The sequence below is a fragment of the Cygnus olor genome, chromosome Z (genome assembly GCF_009769625.2).
Source record: "Cygnus olor isolate bCygOlo1 chromosome Z, bCygOlo1.pri.v2, whole genome shotgun sequence".
Taxonomy (NCBI): Eukaryota; Metazoa; Chordata; class Aves; order Anseriformes; family Anatidae; genus Cygnus; species Cygnus olor.
This window is the reverse complement of record NC_049198.1, coordinates 12,181,616-12,207,713: the sequence shown is the minus strand read 5'-3', so window position 1 is coordinate 12,207,713 and position 26,098 is coordinate 12,181,616. Positions and strand designations below refer to the sequence as shown.

The 26,098-nt window shown below is 40.6% G+C and overlaps 3 protein-coding genes across 4 annotated transcripts; 1 reads left to right on the top strand and 2 right to left on the bottom strand.

Annotated features, from left to right (window-relative positions):
* Positions 1 to 316: 316 nt before the first annotated feature.
* DNAJC21 (DnaJ heat shock protein family (Hsp40) member C21) lies at positions 317 to 15,271 on the bottom strand. Of its 2 annotated transcripts, none has more exons than XM_040542189.1 (12): positions 15,079 to 15,271; positions 14,615 to 14,708; positions 11,797 to 11,920; positions 10,785 to 10,907; positions 7,270 to 7,574; positions 6,564 to 6,718; positions 6,118 to 6,205; positions 5,708 to 5,866; positions 5,073 to 5,112; positions 3,260 to 3,447; positions 2,816 to 2,891; positions 317 to 2,106 (listed from the first exon to the last, which is right to left on the bottom strand). In XM_040542189.1, the coding sequence occupies exons 1-12, from the start codon at positions 15,173 to 15,175 to the stop codon at positions 1,942 to 1,944; spliced, it is 1,614 nt and encodes a 537-aa protein (XP_040398123.1). In that variant the 5' UTR covers positions 15,176 to 15,271; the 3' UTR covers positions 317 to 1,941. The 2 variants fall into 2 exon arrangements, with proteins under 2 accessions (XP_040398123.1, XP_040398124.1); XM_040542190.1 differs by having other exon boundaries at positions 2,816 to 2,888.
* A 2,085-nt stretch (positions 15,272 to 17,356) lies between these two features.
* On the bottom strand, positions 17,357 to 23,838 carry BRIX1 (biogenesis of ribosomes BRX1). The gene is made up of 11 exons (XM_040542187.1): positions 23,730 to 23,838; positions 21,780 to 22,269; positions 20,956 to 21,067; positions 20,528 to 20,571; positions 19,855 to 19,925; positions 19,426 to 19,475; positions 19,257 to 19,330; positions 19,114 to 19,164; positions 18,762 to 18,863; positions 18,094 to 18,222; positions 17,357 to 17,794 (listed from the first exon to the last, which is right to left on the bottom strand). The coding sequence occupies exons 2-11, from the start codon at positions 22,185 to 22,187 to the stop codon at positions 17,531 to 17,533; spliced, it is 1,305 nt and encodes a 434-aa protein (XP_040398121.1). The 5' UTR covers positions 22,188 to 22,269; positions 23,730 to 23,838; the 3' UTR covers positions 17,357 to 17,530.
* RAD1 (RAD1 checkpoint DNA exonuclease) lies at positions 22,370 to 26,098 on the top strand. Its single transcript, XM_040541101.1, has 5 exons — positions 22,370 to 22,453; positions 23,729 to 23,837; positions 24,880 to 25,138; positions 25,499 to 25,597; positions 25,915 to 26,098. The coding sequence occupies exons 1-5, from the start codon at positions 22,370 to 22,372 to the stop codon at positions 26,096 to 26,098; spliced, it is 735 nt and encodes a 244-aa protein (XP_040397035.1).

Sequence of the window (26,098 nt, the reverse complement as noted above, 5' to 3'; positions counted from 1 at the left end):
ATGCACCAACACAGGTCTTCCAACAGGCTACCATCACTCTGGGGGTGTTACAGGTACCACCATGGAGTGCCTCTTGCTGCTATGGCCTTGTTCCTGTGTCTCACAGCATTTGCTGCCATTTCTTAACTGTGTCTTCACAGAGGCAACACAAACTTGTGCTTAACTGAGCTTTGGCATGTGGTGGGACTGTTGCAGAGCCAGCTGTGACCAGTGCAGTGTAGTCCCTGACCACCTGCCACTATGGTCACCCCCACAGCCACCACAACCTTCCCTCTTACACCCAGTACTCATGAGCATTTGTAAAGACAGACAGTGATGAAGTATTTGATTTTATTTAAATAAGAAAAATAATTAACTCAAAGGTAACATTGCAGAGTTTAAGTCTCACCCTCAGTCCCACAATGGGAGATTTCACACATTTATTTGGGCTAGGAACCACTCTGAGTAGAACATAAGTGCAGGTTTCAAACAGTGCTAAAACTGGTTACCCTTACTACAAGGAAGCACTGTAATTTGTGCACTGTAAAAGCACAAAAAAAAATCTGTGCACCTAATTGTAAAGGTTCTAATTACACTAAGTATTTTTTATATGGGGCTCTAATCCAGTCATCATCCTCTCCAAAAATGCTTTTATTTTCCTCCTGCTGCTTTTAGGATTGCACAGCACACCAATTAGTCATTTAGCAAGATGCAAAATCTGGCTGGGGAAATAAGGTGCAGTGTTTCTTACATAACCACTTTTGGGGAAAAAAAAAGTTCATTACCTCCCTCACTCTCAAAAAAAAAGTCATTGCTGGCTGTTAGCAAGAACTGTACATTAGTCATTAGTCATTTTACTTTAGTTCAAATTTTAATGTTTGAATAATTTCTTACCCCAACAATGGTACTGTGCTCTGCCATTTTGTCTGATGAGTTGAAATGTTAGAGCAACTTGAATAAGGCAAGACCATTGCTTTTTTCAACTCTAGGGGTTTACTATCAGACTAGAGCCCCAGCCCTCCCTGAGCATTGCATTCTCGAACTGCATTCACAATTTGTTTTGTAAAGTTCTTTCATACACTTACACTCCAAAATCAGGTGTTTGTCTCACTTTTTTTTTTTAAGTGCTATTCAAGATGAAGCAGATTATGCATTTAAAAAGAGGCATAATACCAGTTCCCATTTTGTTTTTCATTAGAAATCAAAAGAACAAATGTAGACAGCTGTCTAACTTACACCATTCCCCAGTCAAATGGCAGTATGTAAGTTATACGTGCTGAGGGACAGACTTCCCACATGCAGCTCACCTCACATACATTAACACCAACTTCTCAGTTTTCATCCCCCTCCTTCCCAATTATTCAGCAAGGTTCTTCCACAAGATTATCCCTCTCACACACACCTGGCATGCAGCTGCACATACAGATCTAATATGGACTGCTAAAACTGTGATTAACCAGCTTTGTCATCTTACTCTTCTCCCTTTTGTCTGCTGATTAGTTTGAAAGGGCCATTGAGGATGGCAGAAAAGCCTGGTTTTTGCCCTTGCCCTCGTTCATATTTCATCTTTAACAGATGAAGCAGCAGAGTCCATTCTTAAATCAGTTTTCTCTCAAAAAAAAAATAGCAACGTGTTAAAATAATTTATTTCCTCTGCATAGGTTGCATCCATGCAAGTTTCAACAAGAATGCAAGGCAACTAGCTTTGAATCGCTATTTTTTCCCCTTCAACATGAAAGCTGCTGGAAGGGTACGCCAAATTCAGTCAGTAAAGGCTGGTAAAAACAAACAAAAGCACAGGTTGCTTCACAAGGTAACGTTCCTTTTGTTACATTTTTTTCCTTCCTCCTCCAAAAGTTGGAGTTGTGTGCTCTGTTTACCTCAAAATATAGCCAATGCATACCTCTCCATTTTGGGAGATTTTTCCTGTATGATCCCGGAGACTGTCACTGTATCTAAGTTCTATCTGTTTTTACGTTTCTCTTTTTTGCTTCTGGTGTGTACAGCTCCATTTACAGCTGGTGCTTGTGTTGCTTTTGCATGTCCTGTCAATTTCAGATGTTCGAACAGTTTATTTCGGGATGGAAATGCACAGTTGCAGGTTACACAGTGAATGGGAACTTCATTCTACAAGGAAAAAAAAGATTCATGTTTTTACAGAATGCATAATAAATAGAATGCACCAACTGGTTACATGTAGCTTCTCTTAAACAATGAAATGTGATTAAGTTGTTTGTTTCTATAATTAAAATCCCATTACTGATTAACAATAAAAAACAAACATTACAAATACGGCCTCTTAGAATTTTAAGGAGTGCTAAGTAAAGCCTAGGACAAAACAGAAACTTTGCAAAGCCCATTTATGATACACTGGATTACATTTGATCTCACCTGACTAAACAAGACCATACACGTACTACTTTCATTTCTGAAATTTACTGAATTCAGTTATGTCTTAGCTCTAGTTAATATAAGAGTTCACTCTTACTGGGAATCACTAATATTGGGAAAGATGCAAATGGTATTGCCTGATGACAACAGCTGTCTTGTTTACTTTTTTGTTTGTTTGTTTAAACTGCTTTGAATACTGAGTTCTCGCCACTCTTTTAGAACTGAAATTTAGTCCTACTTTTCTCTGCAAAGACAAGATCTGATGTTCCAATATCCCAGATTCTAATAAAAATCACAGGAAGAGAAGTTACCTGTTTAAACTACTAAAAAACAAGCAGTAAATTGTAATAGAATTTGTGGACTGGAGTTCAAACCAACAACCCTGTTTGAAATTACATGTTTGTAATTACATGACATGATTAGTAGCATTACTAATTTGACATACCATTGTTGGGTGCTCTGAAGATGCCTTGGCAGACTTTTTTGCATCCTTGGCTTTTTTACCTTTAGGCTTAGCACTGCTGATAGACAAAGAGAAACAAAGTTCAGTGCACAAGATATTCAAATTAACACTTAAGAGTAGTCTTTCAAAGGAAAGTTTCTGCTAATTTCCCCTGTTCTTCCTTCGCACAACACAAGTGTGTCCAGAAAAAAAGAATTGTCATTTATATGATCAACTGTCAGATACTGATAAATGTGTGGCACTGATTTGCAGTCTAATACCATTTCCAGAGTAAATCCTAACACTCCTTGGTTTGTACCATTTTTATTCAACTCTGATTTAGCGGAGTAGCCCCCCCAGTTCACTAGGTGAGAAAAATCTAGACTTTTTAACAGTATCAGATGTGACATAGAATGTCAATCACTGCTATATAGCAAGTCAGCGCACCTTTTCACTTCACTTTGTGCTTCATTTACTTGGCTATCTTCTGTAGCACTTGTTTCCTCTGACACAGCACATCTTTGGCCATCATTTACCAACTCCTCTGCTGAACCACTGTCCTTGTCCACACGTGGCACCTCCTTTTGCTCAGCTGTTTCCTCATCAGCACTTTTATCAAAAGAGTCCTCGTAAGTCTGTTCAAAGAGAAGAAATGCAAGTAAGTGACTGTCCTGGTTTCAGTTAGGACAGAGTTAATTTTCCTCCTAGTAGCTGGCAGGGTGCTATGTTTTGGATTAGAATGAGAAGAGCGCTGATAACATGCTGATGTTTTAATTGTTGTAGAGCAGTGCTTACACCAAGCCAAGGACTTTTCAGCCTCTCTCTGTCCTGCTAGCGAGCAGGCTAGGGATGCAGCAGAAGCTGGGAGGGGACAGACCCAGGACAGCTGACCCAAACTGGCCAAAGGGGTATTCCATACCATCTGACATCATGCTGAACAATATATAGGGGTGGCTAGCCGGGGTGGAGGGGTGGCCGGCTGCTCGGGGATAGGCTGGGCATCGGTCAACGGGTGGTGAGCAATTGCATTGTGCATCACTTATTTCGTACACATTATTACTATTAATACTATTATTATTATTATTATTATTGTTATTCTTTTCCCTGTCTTAATAAACTGTCTTTATCTCAACTCACAGACTTCACTTTCCCGTTTCTCTCCCCCATCCCGGAGAGGGAGGGGGGAGGGTGAGCGAACGGCTGTGTGGTGTTTGACTGCCAGCCGGGCTAAACCACAACAGTGACTTTAAGTTCATTAGTGCTTATGTTTATACTGTTATACTAATTTACCTCAAAACATGGGTGTGACACACAAAGAATCAACCCTCTGAATTTTACGCTATGTTTTCTGTGAGTGTAACAGGCAAAACCTTAGTTCCCCTGTTTTGAAAGATGAGACCACCTGTGATGAAGGGAAGAAACACCAATAAAACAGCCTGAAAAGCTACGGAAGAGAAGAATGAAGGTAGCTTTTAATTACTCACAGGGCTCAGTGACAGGGCTCCCATTTCACATTCTAAGATAGTGGCCTTGTTTACAACTTTGCCAAATGGTACTTGTTCAGGCTAAAGTTTTTTTGTGCCAGATGTTTGCATTAGGACACTTAGGCCAAAACTCTACTTACTGACTGAAGCTAAACATTTTAAGGGGGTATTTCCCCCCCTTAACTTTTGAAAACACTGTTAAACTTTTCCTAAAGTTTAAGGTAAAGCTTGGTAAAGGAGGGAAGTTATGTTTCAAGAAGAATCTCTCTGCACAAGAACGTTCCAACTCAGCTATGCAAGAGTGCCACCCACGTTCCGGTGGGTGGCATTACTGGTGTTTGCAATGCAAGTGAAAGGTGGAATGGATGTGTTCATTCCAACAACCACACAGTGTCAGTAGGACACCAAAAAAGTTACTTTATGAACAGTACACTTTACCAGGTCTAGCAGCCAAAGCAGAAAACTATCACCAAACAATTAAGTTGCTAATGCACTAGAGCCATTGCTAGTCTTTCTTATCAATTCCTTGTGTTCACTCTTTATCTGCCTCTATATTCCCTGTATCTTTTTTCTTGAAACTCTTTCTATCTCTTTTCCTTTACACTTTTTTACATCTCTTTTCCTTACACTTCAGCCCACAAGCTCTTTGGAACCAGCACTACATTTAGTAGGATCTGTACAAACAGAATAAAGTTATGTTTATGAGATATATTATCATATTATGTGATAAAAAAGATTGTAAAGTTCCCTGAATTTCATTACGTCTGACTCCCTACCATCATTGTTTTCTGTTTCTTCTTCTGCTTCTTGGAGAGCCTGTAAAGATAAGAATGCAAAATGAACTCTCTTTGAAAAAATGAAAATGAATACAATTTCTAAAAAGTTATGAAGTTATATTTTTGTTTAACATCATAACATGGTATTAGAATAGTAGCCACAACTAGATAATGATTCACATCTGAAGTGAAAAGAACAGTTCTCCTAAACTATTCATTGCATTTAGAAAAACACTTATTCTGTTCACACTGAACTTAAAGGTACTAATGAGCTAGTTCATTTTATGCTTTGTCCAATCAAAAAATGAAGCTGTACAACTTATTAAATAAATTCTACTTAATTTCAAGTACACTCATTTTCTATGTGTGCCAACATCCAACTGACAAAAAGTACCATAACTAAACCAAAAGACACTGGGCCTGTAGGAAGTTCCCATTTGAAAAATATCCTACATCTGAACTCAGCCAAACAAACGCATGCATTCTATTGGTACTCTTACACAAAGAACTATTTCAAATTGCATGATACTATGAGTTCCAACATGATAATAAATTCAGTCAGAAGCTCTCCCTGTGGCCCTTCAAGGTTTAATTAAATCATTAATCATAACATAATTAAAAACAATTTTAAGTACTTTTGTTTGGGCATCTCTTCTGTTTCTTCATCCTCTTTAGTATCTATTCCATTTGCATCATCCAAAGATGCAGGAAATTTCCCTTCTTCTTCTTCCAGTTGCTGTCGTAACAGTGCTACCATCTCTCGATGTTTCTTTGATTTTTCATGGTTCTTCATGCTGTGAAGACCAGCAAATAGTTACTGCAAGTAGCTGAACAAATATTGTTACATTTGCATATAAATTAATAACTGGCCTATTATCCATCACTGCTAAGAATGGAAAATTACACCCTGACAATGTCTCTGCTAGAAAGAAGACAATGACCATGATGTGAAGTTAGAGTCCTTAAAAGGCTTTTTAAAAAGTTAAAAAGCAACAATCTCCACCCCCAGCACGAAAAAAATTCCCAACCATACACACACACTTACGCCTTCTCAGTTTTGAACAATTTGTCACAAGCAGGGCAGTAGAGATCATCAGCAAATTCACCTTCTTCAGCCTCGTCACTCAGTTTGTCTGAAGAAATGAATGGGGATTGGGGAGACAAAGTCAGATGACCAATTTTTGAGTAAGTTACTCTTAAAACCCCAAGAAATAGTCACAACACTGACATTCAGCTTCTTCAGTATTGCTAACGTGCAGACAAATCAAGATCATGTCAGCAAATCATATATTAGCATACATTAACAGTCGTAGCTTGATGTCTTCTCATGTTCCATGGAAAACATCACAGGGCCAGCCTCTAATCTGGCACACCTCAGCTGGAGGCACAGGACTTGCACCAGTCAGAGCTGTGAAGCTGCGGCTTGAAGTGCAGTGAGCCAACATTCACACAGTAACGACCCACCACAGCTCACACCACCATACCCTGTACCTTCAATGCCTTCTTTTGTCTCTTGTTCTTCTAGTTCATCTTCATCATCTGATCCATCTCCAAATTCCTTTTGGTATTGTGCCTCCATCTCTTGCAATTCCCTCTCCAGATCTGACATAGTTATCCAGCTCTGCTCTTTATACTGCTCAGCAAGCCTGTAAGTAGAATAATACAGTAACTTCTACATCACATTTATGAGCTGGGAAATACAGAAACTGTATTATTTAAAAGATAGGTTGCTCTTCTCCAGTATTTCAGGAGGGCCTGGAAATCTGAGCAGGTACTTGGTTATGTCAGTGGGCATACTGACACTGCAAGTAAGGAGGTATCAACATAATTGGATCCTGCTTGAATTTCAGGCAGGAAATGTACTGCAGCATGGTAAATATCAAGCTCACAGCAGGCAGAGTCTGCTTGATCCTAAAAGGAAGTACAGCTGCTTTTACCTGCTACGCGATCCCATGAACACTACAGCAATGCAAAACCCACTAGCACATTGCTACTTGACTCTGTGCTACAGAATTGTGCTTGGTACGCTACAATACAATTTTTTACAAGGTTACACTTGAGACCAAGACTAATATAAAGAATTTTCAAGGATTTTTGAAAGAACAAGTGCGGCTATCATTAGAATCTAACTCTACATGGCAACCACATGGACAGTTGTCCAAGTTTGAAATAAACAATTTGTTCCACATTTACATACTTGGCTTGTTTGAGTTTCTGCTGCCTCCGAAATTCCTCTGCTTTCCTAAGTTTTTCTGCATTCTGTTCTTCTACAAGTTTTCTATGAGCCTGTACTCTTTTATCCCTTTTACGAATAAAGGCTACCAGCTGACGGACCAGTTCATTCCTCTCTTTCCTTGCTTTATCTCTAGTTTTCTTGTTCTCTTTTTCCATAGCTCGTTTCTCCCAGCGATTTGATGCTTGTCGTATGTCATATTCTTCTTTCCATGCAAAGTTTTTATGAGTACAGAAACTCTGCCAATATGCATAGAAAGGGTGGACTACCTGTTAAAATTAAAAAAAGAACAAAACACTTTATTAGGGAGGGGGCTAAGAACTCACCAAATAAATTAGTTTTTTTTGTAGCAGTTTTGCATACAGATTTCTATACAGGCCACTGTTTTTTCCCTAGAGCATAATATAACTAAATCACAGGAAGGTTTAGAGAAATCTGTAGTATCATATTTAAAATTTCACAACACAGCAAGCCAACAACCTATCTATTAAACTATTCCAAACTCCAATTTCTAGAATTATCCCCTTTTAGGAATGGACCATGCTAACGTTAGTGCGCAGTTACTTATCTTTGCTGTACTTTTCCTTTCAAATGGGAAAGCAAAACCAGAATCAGATATTCTGTACATAAACAGACAGACGCATGTATTGTGTAACAGCCACCGTATCACATTACACCAAAGGTCATCCGTACATTTCTATCAGCAGCCAAAAACAAGCACAAAAAGATCAACAAAACATATGGCAAATACAAAATAGTGTTTCTCCCCACCATATTCTCTCTGCTTCCAGAACAAGAGAGAAATTGTTTAATAGCCCTCAATCCATTTTTCTTTCATGAATGTTTAATATTTCTTTTCCTAACTTATGTAAATTGCTGGCAATACAGACTATCATGGAGCCGCGACTTGTGCAGTTCAATGAGGATTTATGTGAAGACGCACTTACTCCTGTTTTGTTCTGTTATATAACTGCAGGTTAAAATGATGCCCTCCAGCTCTCATGTTAGAAGAAACGGTAAGTCGTCTTTCCTTATCCTCCTTTCTTTTACTACTCACAAGTAAAGACTGAATTAGTAAGGTTGCATAATGATTTTTTGTTTTATTCTCTATATTCCTCTCCAAATAATTACTAACCTTCTGCATTTTGTACATTTGGGAAACAAAATATGCCTAAATTTTAAAAAAAATTACTTGTCCCATTAAACTGACTTTTTACTACTCATCCCTGCTCACTACTGTTCTGTATATCGGAGCACCTCACAGCATAAGTCCTGTTCTTTAATGTAACAGCTTCACATCTCTTCTGTCAGTATTTCTTCATCTCCTTATGTCACTGGTATTCATTGGGCTACAGCTATTATCTCCTCAACACTAATTTCTAACAGCTTATCTACATGTGAAGGTTCATGGCTGTGGCCTCCGGCAGATAAGTAGCTATGAAGTTTTTCTCTGCTACCACTAAAATCCAGCTATACATATATATGTTGGACATGTATGTATATATATATATATACATACACACACACACACATATATATATAGGACATACATACATATTGGACATTTTGTCCAATAATCTAAGTGATAATAGACTATTAGCTCAAATTTGTGCTCCAGAAGTAGGAATCTTCTGTGCAGAAGGATGCATGGCCATCAGCTGATGACAGGGACCACCTGTCCCTTCACCAGCTGTATGAGCTATGAGATTTTTCTCCTCCTCTGTGGCTACCTGAAATAGAAGTCCACCTCAGTACTCACTCCAGAAGACTACAAACCAGCTCATGCTGAACTCCCAGGTGGATTTTGCTTTGCTTACTACATATAATTGGAGCTGATTGCTTTTGTTTCTGCACCTGACTGACCTACAATTATTCTCTTCTCATGAAGTCTTGTTAAGTCACAGACTTAAGAATATCTTCCCTGGCTGCCTCGTGTTTTTTGAGTCACCTCTCAAACTTTCTGGGAGTTAACTCAGTAGGCTGAATCAGAGAACATTCACACCACAGATTTTAAAGCCTCTGTACAGTTTTTGTAGCTCCCTTCTAGATCTCTTTTCCCACCATACTCCCACTGAGCAGAAACTTGGCCACTGCAATGCTGGAATCTTCTGACTGTCTCTTTGAATACAAGCAAAGAAGGATTAACGACATTCCCATCTAAATGAGTTTACCTTCAATTAAATACTTCCAAAAATCACTAGATCCCATTCAAAAAAAAAAAGCGAGCATTCAGCTTCCAGAACAGGGTGAACAAGGCACATGTATAATGATGCTGCTTCTATAACTACAGCCATTTTGGCAGTTACTAGTCAATAGCATTAAAAACAATTTTTGGTCTATAATCATATTTATTCTATGTTTTCAATACAAGGAGCTCCCAAAAGATGTTTCAAGCTTCTTCTAGCAACAGATGGATTTTAACAATTTCACAGACACTAAATATACTCTCCCAAGGAAATATTTCAATTTTTAAGCCATCCTGTAATGTTACCTCAAATTCAAACACCCATTCTGTCACTTTTTAGTCTAATTTGTAACGGTGTTTCTAACTCCAGCCTAGTTTTGTAATGTCAGAGTTTCTCTTTTTTAAGGTATGTATCATTTAATGTTTCATAAATAATTAAGCACACAGTACAATGCTACTAAAAGTGACAGGGAGAAGTAGCAAATTAGGAGGAATATTTGTGAGTACCGGTACTATGCAGTTATTCACTGGGAAAACAAATATTACTTTACTATTTCAACACAGAAGAACTAGCAACCATTAAAAAATAGAAGTCTGATAGAACTCAACAAATGCTTGGTAAACCAGATGGGAATAATTCAAGTGTCCTCTATGCATTATCTTCTCCAGATAAGGCAGGCATGCAATATTCTACAAGTTGAATCTTACTACAGAATAATTGTAGATGAGAGGAATATCATAGCTGGAGCTTGCACAGCAGGTCAACCAAATATCTCATTTCCTACAGGCTATGTTATGCAGTGAATGAATCTTAGTTTTCCTAAATGAGACACAATACTATATGTTATTAAAAATTTAAATATTAAATATATTTATCTCTTGCTATAATACATATTTACTTGTATATTGCATTAGAATACTGGTGAACTACTCTCAGCAAGATGTAAAGAGAAAATCCTTTTTTTTTTTTTTTTAAGGCCTTGTTTCAAGCTTAACATTGCACTTAATTTTCATTGGCATAATTGATGGTTAGCCCTGTGAAATGTTTGTTTGCCAACTTACCACTAAAAGCCTGACTACTAATATAGTCCAACAGGAAATGACACTTTTGATTCATCTAAGTATTATGAATCATATTACAAGCACTTCCTTTATAGTAAAGGTCTAAGAGACAGTAGATACTTGCTTTTTGTATTCACCTCAGAGATCAGCAGGAGCCTTTTCTTTGATTTCAGTGTGGGACAAAATAATTACAACTGTATTACTTTTGGTTTAGTTTTACACTTGTTCTTACCGTATCATAGTCACTTTGGGAATATCCAAATGTCGGGAATTCTTCAATATCTTCCTGAGTCATATACTCCATCTCTTCTTTTGCAATCTGTTCAAAAACTTGTCGATAGACTGTAAAGAATCCCTAAAATTAAAAAAAAAAAAGTCTATGATTCATTCTGCATTGCTCAATAATAAATGCACAGATGTTCAGTTACAGTAAGTAGCATATTTCAGAAAAAATTACAATTCAGAGAAAACTACAGTTTGCAAGAGCAACTTGCAATCAAGTAAAGGCCTTGTAGGCATCTGCTCAGCAAGACCCTTCTGTTTAACAAAGTTCCCATCCTCTCATTCCTCAACGTGTGTCTCAAACTTCAAACACCTGTATTCAACTTTAAACAAAAACAAAAAAAAAATGCTACAGCATGCAGGAGATGTTGATAAGTTTCTAGTTACACAGGACCAAGTTTTGAGGAAGTTCCAAATATAAAATTTGCTAAGAATGTATCCCAATTGTATCTTTATTTTTTTAAATTAAGATGTTGCTAACTCACTCCTACTGTAGTAATGCAAAGACATTAGAATTTTCTCTGAGAGGAATTATTCTAATCACCTAGAGCTTTTTAAATTATGATTATCTTAAAATCCAACGGGGAATTCAATTATTGGAAGAACACTTCACCTAAGCACTGTTATCATATTGTCTCTCCTTAGCTCGAAGCATTCTAGCTTGTTAAAGACATTACTGAACAAACTGGTGCTATTGCAAAGCAATGGAATGCCTCACTATATAGTGTATGGAAATAACATACACAAACCCTGTAGTTGTACAGTACACTCAGGAATCCTGACTAAGTAAGTTTTAACAAGCAGGAATCAAAGCTTGCCTAGATAACCAGTGTGGATTTATACAAACACTTGTTATACCACCTGTGCTCAATAACTCCATACATAGCTTTTCAACTCTAAGCAAATGCTGACATTTTTCTTGAAAATTAAATTGATTCATTAAAGATGAACTAATTCATTACCTTTTCATCATCTCCGTATCCAGAGTAACAGCTGACAGTGAAGTAGCGCAGCAGATCCAAACTATCATCTTGATAGTCTCCATCAACCCCTCCTTTCAGTAGGGCCTCCCTGTGATTATCGTACCTAGCAAAAATTCATAGCATCAAAATGTAAGGAAACAGATCCCAGTAAAAGACAGGTAACAGCAAAATCTCTCGATCAGTAACCCTCATCTTTATGGGAAACTTAAACTTCCCAGGCACACACTGGGAATATCATACTGACAGGACAAGCAAGCCTGGGAAATTCCTACAGCATGCTGAAGATAACTTTCTGTCACATGCACCAAGTGAGCCAGCCAGGAAGGGTGCTCTCCTGGACCTGTTGTTTGAGAGTAGGGAAGGCCTTGAGGGAGAGGTGATGGCAGGTGGCTGTCTTGGCCACAGTGACCATAATGAAATAGCAGAGTTCAACATTTTTGGTGTAGGGAGCAAAAAGGTCAGTGGAGTTGCCCAAGCTGGACCTGAGAGAGCAAACTTTAAACTTCTCAGGCAGCTAGCTAGCAGCATCCCCAGGGAATCAACTCTAGAGGGTTTAGGGTCCATGAGAACTGGTCACTTTTCAAGAACCACCTTCTAAAAGTCCATCAGCAGGAAGTCCCACTGTGCCACAAGTCAAGCAAGTGGGGAAGAAGCCTGGACTGGCTGAACAGGGGAACTCCTCCTGGAACTAGGGCAGAAGAAGAAAATTTATGATCTCTGGAAGCCAGGTCAGACTTCACAGTGAGATGAGAGAGCTGCAGTTCGCAAGCGTGGGAAGAAAACAAGAACAGCCAAAGCCCAACTTGAGTTGAGACCGGTCACTGTGGTGTCAGACAACAAAAAGGCTTTTTCAAGTATGTCAACAGCAAGAGGAGGCCTAAGGAAAACATTGATACTTGGCAAAGATGGTGACCTGAGGAGAAAAAGGCAGAAGCCTTTAATGCCTTTTTTTACCTCACTTTTTAACAGTAATTACAAATCTCACGCTGCCTGGTCCTCTGAGTTAGAGGACCATGACTGTGGGAACAGTCGCTCTCCATATAAGGTCACCAAAATTGGAACAGCTCTATCAGCAAAACATTCATAAGTCCATTGGGCCTGACAGGATTCACCCAGAGTGCTGAAAGAGTTAGGGATGTTACAGCTGGACGCCTCCCAACAATTTACCAAAGGCTGTGGGAGTCTGGGAAGATCCCTGCTGGCTGGAAGCTAGCCCATACTATACCCTTCTACAAAAAGAGCTTGAGAGAGAACCCAGAAAAGTGCTGACCTGAGATTAACCTCAAACCCTTGAAGAGTTATGGAAAAGGTTGTCCTGGATGCTACTGAAAGTCAGTTAAAGTACAAAGAAATTATCAGGCATAGTCAAACATGGGTTCAAGAAGGTGAAGTCCGGCCTTAGTAAGTCGATCTCCTTCTATGATAAGGTCACCCACTTGGTAGACGAAGACTGTAATTACGAAGACGTAATCTTTCGGGATTTTAGGAGGCATTTAATACTGTCCCTCACAGCATCGTTCTAGACAAGTTGTCCAACTGTGAGATGAACAGGCTCATACTATGCTGGGTGCTCAGTGGCAGAGCTCAGAGGGTTGTGTAGTGCGTGGGGCTGCATCTAGCTGGTGGCTGGTCACTAGCAGTGCTCTCCAGGGCTAAATTCTAGGGCCAGTCCTGTTCCACATATTTATCAATGATCTAAATGCATGAGTGAAATGCATCCAGCAGGTTTGCCAGTGATAGTAAACTGGGAGGTGCTGCTGACAGCCTGGAAGAATGAGAGGCCTTGCAGAGGGGTCTAGACACCTTAAAATACTGGGTGATCATCAACGACATGAAGTTCAACAAATGAAAATGCTGAGTGCTGCACCTGGGACAGAGCAGTGGGACACAGGTACAGCCTAGGAGACGAGTGGCTGGGGATCAGCTCAGCAGAACGGGATCTGGGGGTGCTGGTCCACAGCAGGCGCAATGTGAGCCAGCAGCGTGCCCTAGCAGCCAAGAGGGCACTTTTTTCTCTCTTCTCAGAGAGAGGAAAGCCTGGGTCAGTAAATATCTCTTGACCTTTAGTTTACCTACTACGACTTCACCTGTAATAACTATAGTAACAATTTCCCAACAGAAACCTAGCACTAGCATTAGAGCAAGCTGTTTCAGTGAGCTTTCAGAAACAAGGACGACAACATCTAAACCACCCAAAAATTACACACACACGCACAAAAAAAAAAAAAAAAAAACCATAAATTAGCACATTTAAAGTGAAAAACAGCACTTTAAAGAAGGACAAACTTAGCACGTGTTCTCGACTGCATAAGCTTGTATATGCTTCAGCCCATTTGAAAAACGTTACGCAAAGCATTTAAATTAGCAGCCTCTTAAAAGACATAGGACTGTTATAGCAACATAGGTAGGAAAGACTGGGGTGATACCATGTGAGCAGAAGGATACCTGTGTTAACATGCAAACTGCTTCCCACCCTAGGAGGAAGAAACTGATGCCAGCACTAACATGTCCCCAGGGAACCCCTCAGTGCCCAGTCCTACACCGCCTTGGAAAATACAGCAAGAAAGGTGTGGGTCTGCAGCTACACCTCCTGAGGAAGCTTCAGGCCTCTCAACTATTTATTTGCTGGAGCAAAGCACCATGAGGCTGACGCCAGCTGTTACACAGGCCCCACTCTCACCACCAGCAAAGCCAGGTGAGAGGTGAATTCAAAGCACAGGCCAAGAGAGAGAAAAGGAATGGGAAAAAACGCACGCAGAAATATCCTGAAGTCTACTACCAGATAAATATTACTTACCAGGCTCTCTCCTGCGGGTCACTGAGAACATCATACGCCGCCTGGATTAACTTGAACTGTTCTGCGGCTTCCTCGGCGTTCTCTAGGTTTTTATCTGTGAAGTAATTTATCAAATTTTAATCAACTCAAAGCGTAACAGCAGCACCCGTCACAAACGCTGAAGAAACCAGGGCCGAGAGCACGGAGCCACAGGTGCTACCGGTGGTGTTACCACCCTCCCCACGCCAACCCATGCGGCCCCATGCGCTGTGCCAGAGACACGGCCGCACCAGCACGGCGCTCACACCACCACCCGGGTCAGGAGGCACCTCGGAGGCTTTCCTAGAGCCTCCCCTCCTCTCCCAAGGCACCTTCTCGCCCCACTGCACACCCCACGACCGCCCACCGGCCGGGGAGGCCGAGGCCGGGCCGCCTGGCTGGGGCCTGCGGCCGGGCCGGGCCTGAGACCGGCGTCCGTACCGTACCCGGGTGCCATCGCAGCGCCAGCCGCCGGTACGCCCGCTTCAGCTCCTCCTCGGCGGCGTCGCGCCGGACGCCCAGCACCTCGTAGTGGCACCGCATGGCGGAGGGGACGCGGGGCGCAAAGGGGACGGCTGCGGGGAGCGCCGGCCGGCCGGCAGCGCGGGCGGAGCGGCGGCGGGAGGAGGTGGAGGAGGAGGAGGAGGAGGAGGTGGAGCCGGCGGCGCAGCCATAAGGAGCCCGAGCCCCAGCCCGAGCCGGGAGGAGGAGGAGCCCCGCAGCCCGGCCCCCGAGGGCAGCACGCCGTGCAGTGCGAGATGGGCGTGAAAGTGGTAGGGTGCCCACAGGAGGGCTGCAGGGGTGGTGAAGGGTCCGCAGGGCAAAGTGGATGAGCGTCTGAGGTCCCTGGGTTTGTTCAGCCCAGAGCAGAGCAGGCTGAGGGGAGGCCTCATGGCGGCCTGCAGCTCCCTCACGAGGGGAGCGGAGGGGCAGGCGCTGAGCTCTGCTCTCTGGGGACAGCGACAGGACCCGAGGGAACGGCATGGAGCTGGGACAGGGGAGGGTCAGGCTGGGTGTTAGGGAAAGGTTCTGCTCCCGGAGGGTGGGCACTGGTCACAGCCCCAAGCCCAACGGAGCCTTTGGACAACGCTCTCAGACAGACACATGGTCTGATTTTTGAGGGGTGCTTCATAGAACCAGGAGCTGGACTTGATGATCCTTATGGGTCCCTTCCAGCTTGGGATATTCAGTTTTTCTGTGCACACTGCATTATATGTCCCAACCACACATGGCCTCCAAGCCAGCAAACCAGCTCCTGCAGTGATCTGCTCCTTCTGAGTTACTTCCACTACTTTCTTCCAGCCAACACCACTCCTGTCAGGTAATCAGTGTTAACTTTTGCTTTGGGCATCTGTGCTCTTCAAAGACCTGTTTGACCCAAGTCTCTTTTTCTTTGGATTAGATGCCCTATTTCAAAAACTGACTAGATGCCTGTATTCACCAATCTTTCTTTTGAAGTTAGAGAGGTAACACTGAGTTGCTCATGCCCTGTTATTCAAGGCTGAAACAGAGGAACTGGATAGACAGCATAAGCAAAACCTTGAAATATGCAGAAGCTGGGGAAATGGGGAGAAGTGGGAGACAGGGAAGAACTAGTAAACATAACCAGAAGACAGATAAAAGGACAAAATAACCTCAAAGAGGTCTGACTATTTGCTAAAGTCAGTCAAGGCAAAAATCCTTTGCCAAGTCAGCCCTTTGCAAAAGTACTAGAGAAAATCTCATGCCCTTACAATTAAAATTCATGTGGTTGTTTGGACATTATACTTTCTGTGAGAGACAACCTAGTTCTATGCTTCTTCCCCCACCTATTAACTTATGAACACAACAATTCATTTAACTAGATCTGGCAAAAAGGCAGGCTCACTGACAGTTCCCCTAAAGCTTTAGGGAAGTACAACCCCAAATTAAGAGGTGCTTCAAAGCTGCAGTGTGAGGTTAACAACTTTTAAGCACTACTGGAAACATATTTAAAGCTTTTATATGGAAAAATCTCTATGACTAACTCTTTGAGAAACAAAACCTGAATAGTATATACAACTGAACCAAGAAAACAGCAATTTTTGTACAAAAAATTTGTCTCTATCTATAATTATGTAACAGAATTGTGCATTCTTATGCATAATCGGTGCTTTAAAGCACTGTTCCTGTAATAGAGGAACCACAGGTAGTTATATTTCAGGCTAATGTAGGCACATGGTTTTGGTACTCAATCACAGGTAGCTTTTACCTCTTACCTTTAGGGAATTTGCAATGAATTTGGCATAAAAGACTAGAATCTTATGTTAGCCTGTTTCTCCCCAGCAGGTATATTTCAGGTCATAAGAATGTTATACAAGAGTCACCACAGGCAAAAGAAACAAGTAAGCGTTTGTTTTGTTGTTGTTTTTTGTTTGTTTTTGTTTTTTAGTTGTTTGTTTTTTTTCATTCCCCTGTGAGACAACTCCTGTAAAATTAAAACTTTACAAAGGATTATCTGCTGCTGTCAAGTACTAGCAAAGCTATCTTTCAAATTCCCATTAATGATAACCACCAGTGACAACCTGGTTACTTTTATTCCTTGTATGTGTTACAAGTTGTTTCCCAGAGGTATTTGAATGTAAGACCAATTACCAAAAGCAGAAATATTTAGAGTTACTTATTTCCTCTTCCCCATTGCCATGTTTTTCAAAATCCAGAATCAGCTCACGGAAAAGACAAAAAAAAGTGAAAACTGAACCCCAATAAAGAAACTGGTATTTCGTTTAATTAAAACTGAAGTCCGGTTAGCTTTACTTGTGAAAAAAACAAGTATTTACAATATTATGTCTACATAGCTAAGAAATATACATAATATAGCCACACCAGACTAAAAGATGACTTGAGTCTGCTTAGTTTCTTCACCTGTAACTTTTAAGCTTATGCTTCAGTTCTAAAAAGCTTTTTTTGCCTCTTCCTCTCAATTTTGCGTGGCTTCCTCTTATCTTTTACAATTGCCTTTGACTCTGGTTTCACAAGCTGTATTTCCACTGGCTTTTCTTCAGCTGGAGTTTCAAAGACCACTTCAGTGGGATCTTCTTCAATAAGCATCTTACTCTCCTTTTTCTTAAGCTTTTGTACTTCCTTCACTTGATGTTTTTCTCTAAATTTAGCAGCCGTTGACAACCTTATCAACCGTCGATGCTATTGAAAATAATTTAAATTAAAACAGGTGTCAAACAAGCAAGATGGAAGAAGTCAGGTATTATAATAACAGGTGCAGATTTCTCTGCTTAATTGCCAAAATTCACAATGTAATGTCATCTTTCCACTGACAGGAATTTTGCATTCATTCAATATTTGCACAATTACTCTGTTCTCAAACTGTGATTAGTTAGGGCACTCTTTCCTACAAAGAGGTCCAGGGCATATATGGCTTGAGATAAAGAGATTGCAATCTTCAAATGAACTACTAAAGAGAAAACAAAGACAAGGCTGCTTACCATATTTGGGGACTGATAATAGGGATTTTCATATAAAGTTGGTCCTCCAAAGCTACCTTGGAAGATTTTTATGAGATTCAGGACAAAACGAGGCCCAATTTCTACTAGAGATGCATCTTCTTCTATTATCTGCAGTAAAAGAATACCCTCTTTATTTCTCATAGATTAAGTCAATGTATACGAACTCGTAGGCACTTCACACATGGTGATATGTAAAAACTTATATCCAAGATATGATGCCACTGAATTTGATGAGCTAGACTTCTACAAGCAAAGTTCTGTATACAAAGAAGTTCTTACATGTTCAAGCAAGCACTTAAAAGAGTACTACGCATTTGTGAATTCTTCCTTTAGAAAGTAAGTGCCAGCATACTTTCGGCTGAAGTGTGAAGTAAAGTTAAAAGACAAGTGAAGCCATGGCTTTGGCTACCTACTACTTCCTCTTACCAAAACACCCATCAAAGAACCAAAACTAAGAGAACATAAGCTTAACTGGACAAAACTGAAATTATCTCCAGAGATACAGAAGGTTTGAAGTTACTTTGTACAAGCAATGAGCATTGGCATATTTTGATAATTAATGTAAATAATTAATTATAATTATTGTAATTGATATGAAGTTATTACTCCACTAAACACCAGTGAAAGAGCTAAAAGAGACCACTAACCTGATAATTCCGAAACCAGATCCTATTGTCTGTAATGGTGAATGTGAAAACATGATCTACAAAAGGCTGGCTTTTCGGGTGATACTGTGGCGTACTGAATATCTGTAATAAAAGACAGTACTACTAAATGATGGTAAGAGGCCAAGCATAAGTAGCTTATCTTTATTTCATTTTAAGTTTTTAAATTCTGATCCTACGTTACATAAAAGAAACTTAAGAAAAAGAGTCCCAGTGACTAAGCATGACTCTAATCCTTTGAGGATTTTCTGCAAATTCAGAACTGTAAAGTTAACATAGAAAAAAAAAAAAATAAAATAAGTTGCCAAAGACAATTTCTAAGCTAAAGACTGACCTGAATAAATAACTCTTTTAGCAGGGCATAGTGTGGCTCCTTGTCAAATGTCTAAAAAGGAAAAGAGTAATGTTATATACATAATTAAATGCAATAGCCATGTAAAGAAAATGAACACAATCAAATATAAAACCTGTACTTACTGGATCAAAAGACAAAAGGGGCCGTGAGCCTCTCAAGCAGTTTCCTGTCATCTTCAGTTCAGCCAGTGTGTGAACTACAGTGATTTTTTAAAAGATCATTTTAGTACTTAAAGAAAGCTGTGCAGGCAAGAAAGTAAAAGTCTAAGAACAATAACATCAACCAACTTACTGTTCTGCACTAAGAATTTAGCTGATGGTCCCTGTGGTGTATTTGAAAGCCTGCACAGGAAAGGCAGCGGGAAAAGAGAAAAGCAAAATGTTAGCAGGAGACAGAAAGATACACTGGATTTCTACAGAACACTCCAACAAATTATTTCTGCATTGAAGTAATGTCAATCACTTTTATAGCAGTATCAAGTTCCTTCAAGATATTTGTGCAAACTTGCTTTCTGAACAATTTTGTAAAAACGTTTCCGTAAGTAGTATGAAAACCAGTCATGTGTTTTAAATTTGCACTACCTACAACAGAAGTGCAGGATTATTTCAAATTTACCTAAGCAACACTATTTCATGTATCCACAATATTACAGTAACAAACTACAGACATAAGCATCACCAGTTATATACAGAAACATGAGAAAAACATAGAATTACTTACCACACATAGAGATCTTGTTTCTTTTTGGCTTCAAAGAAGATGCACTTATTGCAGTTTTTCATTTCACATACCTAGACAAGATATATCAAATCAGCTATTTACAATGCGGTGAAGACATTTTCAAAAACTTTCTATGTTTCCATATCCATTTCCAACATCTTTCCTCCTCCCAAAATAAAAGTTCAAAAGCAACAGTCTCATTTTAACAAATTACACTTATTGACCCCCAAAGTTTCAAGCACTTGTTTTGTTAAAAAAATATCAAATCCTTATTACCACAAGTAATAACTTTACTACAGCTACAAGCAACCTGATATGATCTCCAGAATATGAACATTAGAGCAGGAGTTGTAACATTAGGTTCTGGTTTCAGCACTACCAGTATCTTACTAAGCCTGGTTGAGTATTTGTTCCTTGATTTCTTAAAATATAAACTGTAATACATCCGTCACCTATATAGAAAGGCATATTCTGTTTTATATCTTCATGGCAAAAAACCTGTGTTTAAAGGTTTTATTAATCAAAAGTCAATTTCCCATTTTATCATTAGCACTTTTTCAGTATAAAAAATTTTCACCTTTGCAATTACACAACTCCCTTGGCTGCCTTTTTCTCTTGCATGTTAAATTTCTACAGAAAATTAAAAGGAAACACTATTTAAATACTGACTTACCTCATTAATTACAAACAATTTGTCTTTGCGATCCATTTTAGTATCTGGAAGACAAAAACAACATTGACAAAGCTTGTACACTGATTTAACACACATAATTTTTTTATCAGTCTGCGTAATTTTTTACTAGCTTTACATGAAAGATGCATAACTATCAAGTTTTTTCAGCCATGTTCTACAATAAATAAGTAAAGCAAAAAAAGTATTCTTACAAGACAGAAACTATAGGTGTTGTTTCCCAGAGAGTATTATGATACAACAACATTTGCTGTATTTGTTTGCTCAGAAAGGGTTTGCTGTTTTCTTAGAATAAGAGACCACAGTTTCATCAGAACAGTTACATATAACATTTTAAAAAGAACAGGATATTGGAAGTGCTTAGTTTAAAACTACTCTGAAAATGCACTAGGAATGATGCCTAGCCCTACCTGCTTTAGAGTGAGGCATCAGCGTTCTTAAATCTTGCATTAGGTGCCTTGTTCTGAAATTAATTCCACGAGAGGAGAAAATAAGCACCCGTTCCTTGTTCTTCCATTTGCCCTAGGAAAAAAAGTATTAAGCATAAAAAGTGAGCTTCTTAAAGCTACTACCACACAGTAAGAGTAAGTGTTTCAACTGTAGTAACAGAAAAGTAGAGTAAGAGCCTATGTTACTATCTTGACTCATGCATAAAACCTCTCACTCTGGAAGAGTGCTGAAGTATGTTTTCACATGAAAAACTGCTATCTGTAATGCTTCACAAAATCCCTACGTTAAGATCTTTTAGTACAAAGCATGTAAGTATTAACAAAGCCATATACAATACTTAGCCTGAAAGCATTAATCTGAAGCACCTCCTCCTCTAGGAAATGAGCTGAGCTACAGCCTGGGCACAGGAAAACTGAGCCACGAGGTCGCAGGCTTCCGCGTGCTTCTTGGCTTTCTTTTAAGCTAACTACAAGGCTGTTTTCGAAGCCTTCTCAGGATGATCCCGACATGATACATGCATAATATCCATCAGGCCCTCCGTATATAACAGAATTATAGAAGTTATATACTATACACATATTACATAATTATTGAAAACTCTTGCTTTTGTTTGTGCAAGGATTATTAAGTTAGGAATATGCCCCTTCTCCCTCGCACATCAGCCGGGTTCCCGTCTCCCCAAACCCCCGACCCCTAACACCACACCACTCGGTCGCCGGCACCACGTTGCTCCGGCTAGCGTGGAGCCGCCTCCTCCCAGCCGTGTGCCACGCCGTGCGGCTACCTGAGACACCGGGGCCGGGATGCTGTACTCCTGCGGGCCCGGCTTGGCGTCGGCAGCCGCCTCAGGCCCGCCCGGGCTCCCCTTGGCTCGCTTCTTGGGCCGGGCGGCCGCCGCCGCGCCACCCTTCCTCTTGGCCGCCGCCATCTTAGGAGGCTCCGCGCCGCTGCGCGCCCGCCCTTCCGCCGGCCCCGGAACCGCTCCCGTTGCCGCTGCCTGCGGTCGCCACGCCCCAGTACATCGCGATAGATCGCGACAGAGCCCGATAGATGCCGGTGGGCCCTTCCAGGGCTCGCCATGCCGCTCTCCACGCAGCCGCTCGGCAGCGGCGAGCCGTACGTTCTGACGGCCAGCTTGGACAATGCCCGCCACCTGTCCAGCCTCCTGCGGGCCGTGCAGTTCCAGGACCATGCCACCTGCTTCGCCACGGCCAACGGGCTGCGAGTGACGGTGGAGGATGCTAAATGCATCCAGGCCAACGCCTTCATCCAGGTAGGGGGCAAGGCCGAGCTGCTAACGGTGGGACCCCCGTTAAAGGGTGAGAAACGGGCTGGTAGCAGTGTTAGAGACCTTAGGAAAGCCCAGGCTGCGTAATGGAGGTGTACGGGATTTTACCTGTGGAGAAAGGGAATCTTTGGCAAAACCATGAAATAGTTGCAGAAGCTGATGTGAGGGAGGTACACTGAATAGGCTGTCTATAAGATAGACCACATGTGTATAGATATATTTATTTTATAAGGTAATAGAATCGTTTAGATTGGAAAAGATCTTGAAAGTCATCAAGTCCAACCATCAAACTGACCTGCTGAGTTCCATCCCTAAACCTGAGTCCCATCCCTAAACCATGCCTTTTAGTGCCACAACCATACGTCTTTTGAATACCTCCAGGGATGGGAATTCCACTAGTTCCCTGGGCAGCCCGTTACAATGCTTGACCATCCTCTCCATGAAGAAATTCTTCCTCATATACGGTCTGAATTTCCTTTGGTGCAACTTGAGGCTGTTTCCTCATGTCCAATCACTTGTTAATTTGAGAAAAGAGACCGACAACCCTCCTTGCTGCAGCCTCCTTTCAGGAAGTTGTAGAGAGCAACAAGGTCTCCCCTCAGCCTCCTCCAGACTAAACAGCCCCAGTTCCCTCAGCTGATCCTCATACATCTTGTTTTCTAGACCCTTCACCAACTTTGTTGGTCTTCTCTGCACAGTCTCGAGATGACACAGTACTGATAGGCTGAATTCAGCACCTAGTTCATTCATACATGCCTGCTTTTATCCTTTAATGGGCTGGCACCTGCTAAGCCCATGGCTCTTTCTGACATTGCCATGCCTAGATTTGTGAGCAGGTTCCTGTGAGAGTGTTGAGCTATTAGGTTAGGTGAGTTCACCACATGTGCTGAAACATGCCCGTGACTAGTCTTGGTACTGGGTAAACTCCATACTACCTCTTGTTAGTCACTGGGCATCAGCTGCTTTGTGGTGGCCACCAGAACAGAATATCTAACAAAAAAAAGTGGGGTAATTTGGGCTGCTTGTGAAGAAGCACTTACACATGCTTATTATTTGAAATACTTCTTCATACTCCTAAAAAGCAAGTCTTGTTTCTGGAGAAGTGGGGTGTTTACGTTGCATAGTTTCCTGAATGTTTCCGGCCGCAGAAATAGACAACTATAGGCTTTAATATTTGTAGCTTGTATTAAGCTATAAAAGACAAGTGTTCAGGTTTCCATGCATATGCTGTACTATTTTGTTTAAACTGTGACCTGATTTATTTTACTAGCTTTTGAGGATGAAGACCTATTTTTCTTCAATGGATATTGTGTTACATTTAGCAATTGCTTTGTATTGCACTGGTCTCTGGAAGCAAAAGCACTCAATTTAAGAAGATAAAGAGTAAAATGTAAAATAATTACAAAACCTTCCCTCTTTTCATCTCTCTACTTTTTCTCTCATAGGCAGAAATTTTTCAGGAATTTTCTGTTCAGGAGGAATCAGTGACATTCCGGATCAATTTGGCTGTTCTTCTGGACTGCTTGACTATTTTTGGTGCCAGTTCTACTCCAGGTATGGTGCATATTTACCTTGACCTTTATATGTATCACATGTAATTATATAGTGAAATCTGTGCACAGCCATAGGGAGCTTTTCAGTCTTGGCAAAACTTCTCAATTCTTCACCTGAAGTCCATCTGAGGATGGCAGCTCAAACTGCTAAGCAGAGTCCATCCTGTTTGCCTAACCTAGTGTAAGTGTATGCAGTGACAACAGTCAATGTGGAGATGAAAAGGGGATGATGGGTGTGTGTCAGGGTCTGCTGCAGAATGATATGGTAAAGGAGGCTGACTCTGCTTGGAAGATGGAATTAAAAATACATGTGTGTGTGACACGTTTGGGGTAACTGAGAAACAGAAGGGTCTTGTGAAGATAATGTTTCTTGCATCTATGTAAGACACAAAACAGCCACTTGTTTTGGGAGAGAACCTTTTTGTGGCATGAGGTGCAGTGAACAACCCCAGTTCACATGCTTGCTGTGGTTTGGGGCTGAAGATCTTGAAAGGTTTTGTAATCTTGATAAGAAGACATGTCAAGTAATTTGTTTGGACAAGAAAGTCATATGATGACTTGCTTGATTAGAACTCTGACTGGAGTTCTAATGCTTAAGCCAATACTGTCCCCCAGGACTGATAAACACCACGAGCACCTTTTTTGTTTTCAGTCCAGAGCCCAGATCACCAACATCATACAAATGCTAACTTCACTTAAGGGTAAAAAACTTAGGCACAGCTGGCAGAGCTATTAACACTGAACTATTTATAGCATATCCAGCTTCATTATCACAGCTAGTGTTAACCATTTGGTACATGACAAAAGTTGCATGTGAACTGCTTTATGTGTACACATCATTTCATTTTACTGCATAAGATAACACTTGAAAGGGTGTATAGGAGGCTACACTAAACATGCAATGTTAGCATATGGAGGATGGACTAAACACGCTAAATTAAAATGATCTGTGCCCCATTGGACAGTAAAATCTGAATTTCCTGAAGTTATCAAATACACTAATTGGTTTCTTTGAAGAATGTGTGTTTCGTTCTCTTTTTCAGGAACACCAACAGCTCTCAAGATGTGTTATCGTGGCTATGGCTATCCCTTGATGCTGTTCTTAGAAGAAGGAGGAGTAGTGACAGTGTGCAGAATTAACACTCAAGAACCTGAGGACTTGTTAGACTTTGATTTCTGCAGTACCAATGTTGTCAATAAAATTATCCTGCAGTCAGAGGGACTACGAGAAGCATTTGCTGAACTAGATATGACAAGTGAAGTTCTGCAGATCACCATGTCTCCAGATAAACCATATTTCAGGTACTGAAAATGAGACTTTCAACTCAAATGTTCATGCTCCGCCTTTTCGCTTTTCAGTGGGTAAAGGCAGGAATTTTCCAGGGTGAAGAGAGGGAACTGTTTTGGAATATTGGTTTATTTCAAGGAGAATTGTAATGAATATAGCAAATCATGGTATGTAATTTCATTAACATAGAAATGAATATATGGACTACCTGATAAATGTGACTGTAGTGCACACAGTTTAGCATTTATAGGTAAGTAAAGCAGAACAATAGTGTTTTGTGAGATAGCCATAGAGATGTACAGGCCGACTGCTTCTGACAAATTTTCTGTAGGGCTTCTGTCAGGTGTTTTGAGATGGTGCCTTTTTTCTTCCAGGTTATCCACTTTTGGAAATGCAGGAAGTGCACATCTGGACTATCCCAAGGACTCCGATTTGGTGGAAGCATTCCACTGCAACCAAACCCAGACAAACAGGTTAGTAAGTATGTAACCAGTGCACTCTGTGGCAGGCCATTCATTCTTTATGGAAAGTATAAGAAACTGTTTTTGTGCTACCATGACATTTATTTCATTAGTACAGGTGAAAAAAAATACTTTCCGTCAGATAAAAGTCGGAGTCTAATCAAAAGCTAAGCAATAACAATGTCTGTCTGATGATGTTACCAGGAAAAGATCAAATTAACATGTTGCTAATTGGTTTTTAGTCATTCTAATGGCTTTAACTGGGAGTAGTGTTTCAGCTAAACTCCGCATAACATATTTTTTTCAAATGGTATTTTTCTCCCCTACAGGTACAAGATTTCTTTGATTAAACCATCTACAAAGGCACTGGCTTTATCTTGTAAAGTCTCCATTCGAACAGATAATCGAGGATTTCTTTCACTGCAGTATATGATTAGGAATGAAGATGGACAGATCTGTTTTGTGGAATACTACTGTTGCCCTGATGAAGATATTGCTGAAGCAGAGCCGTAG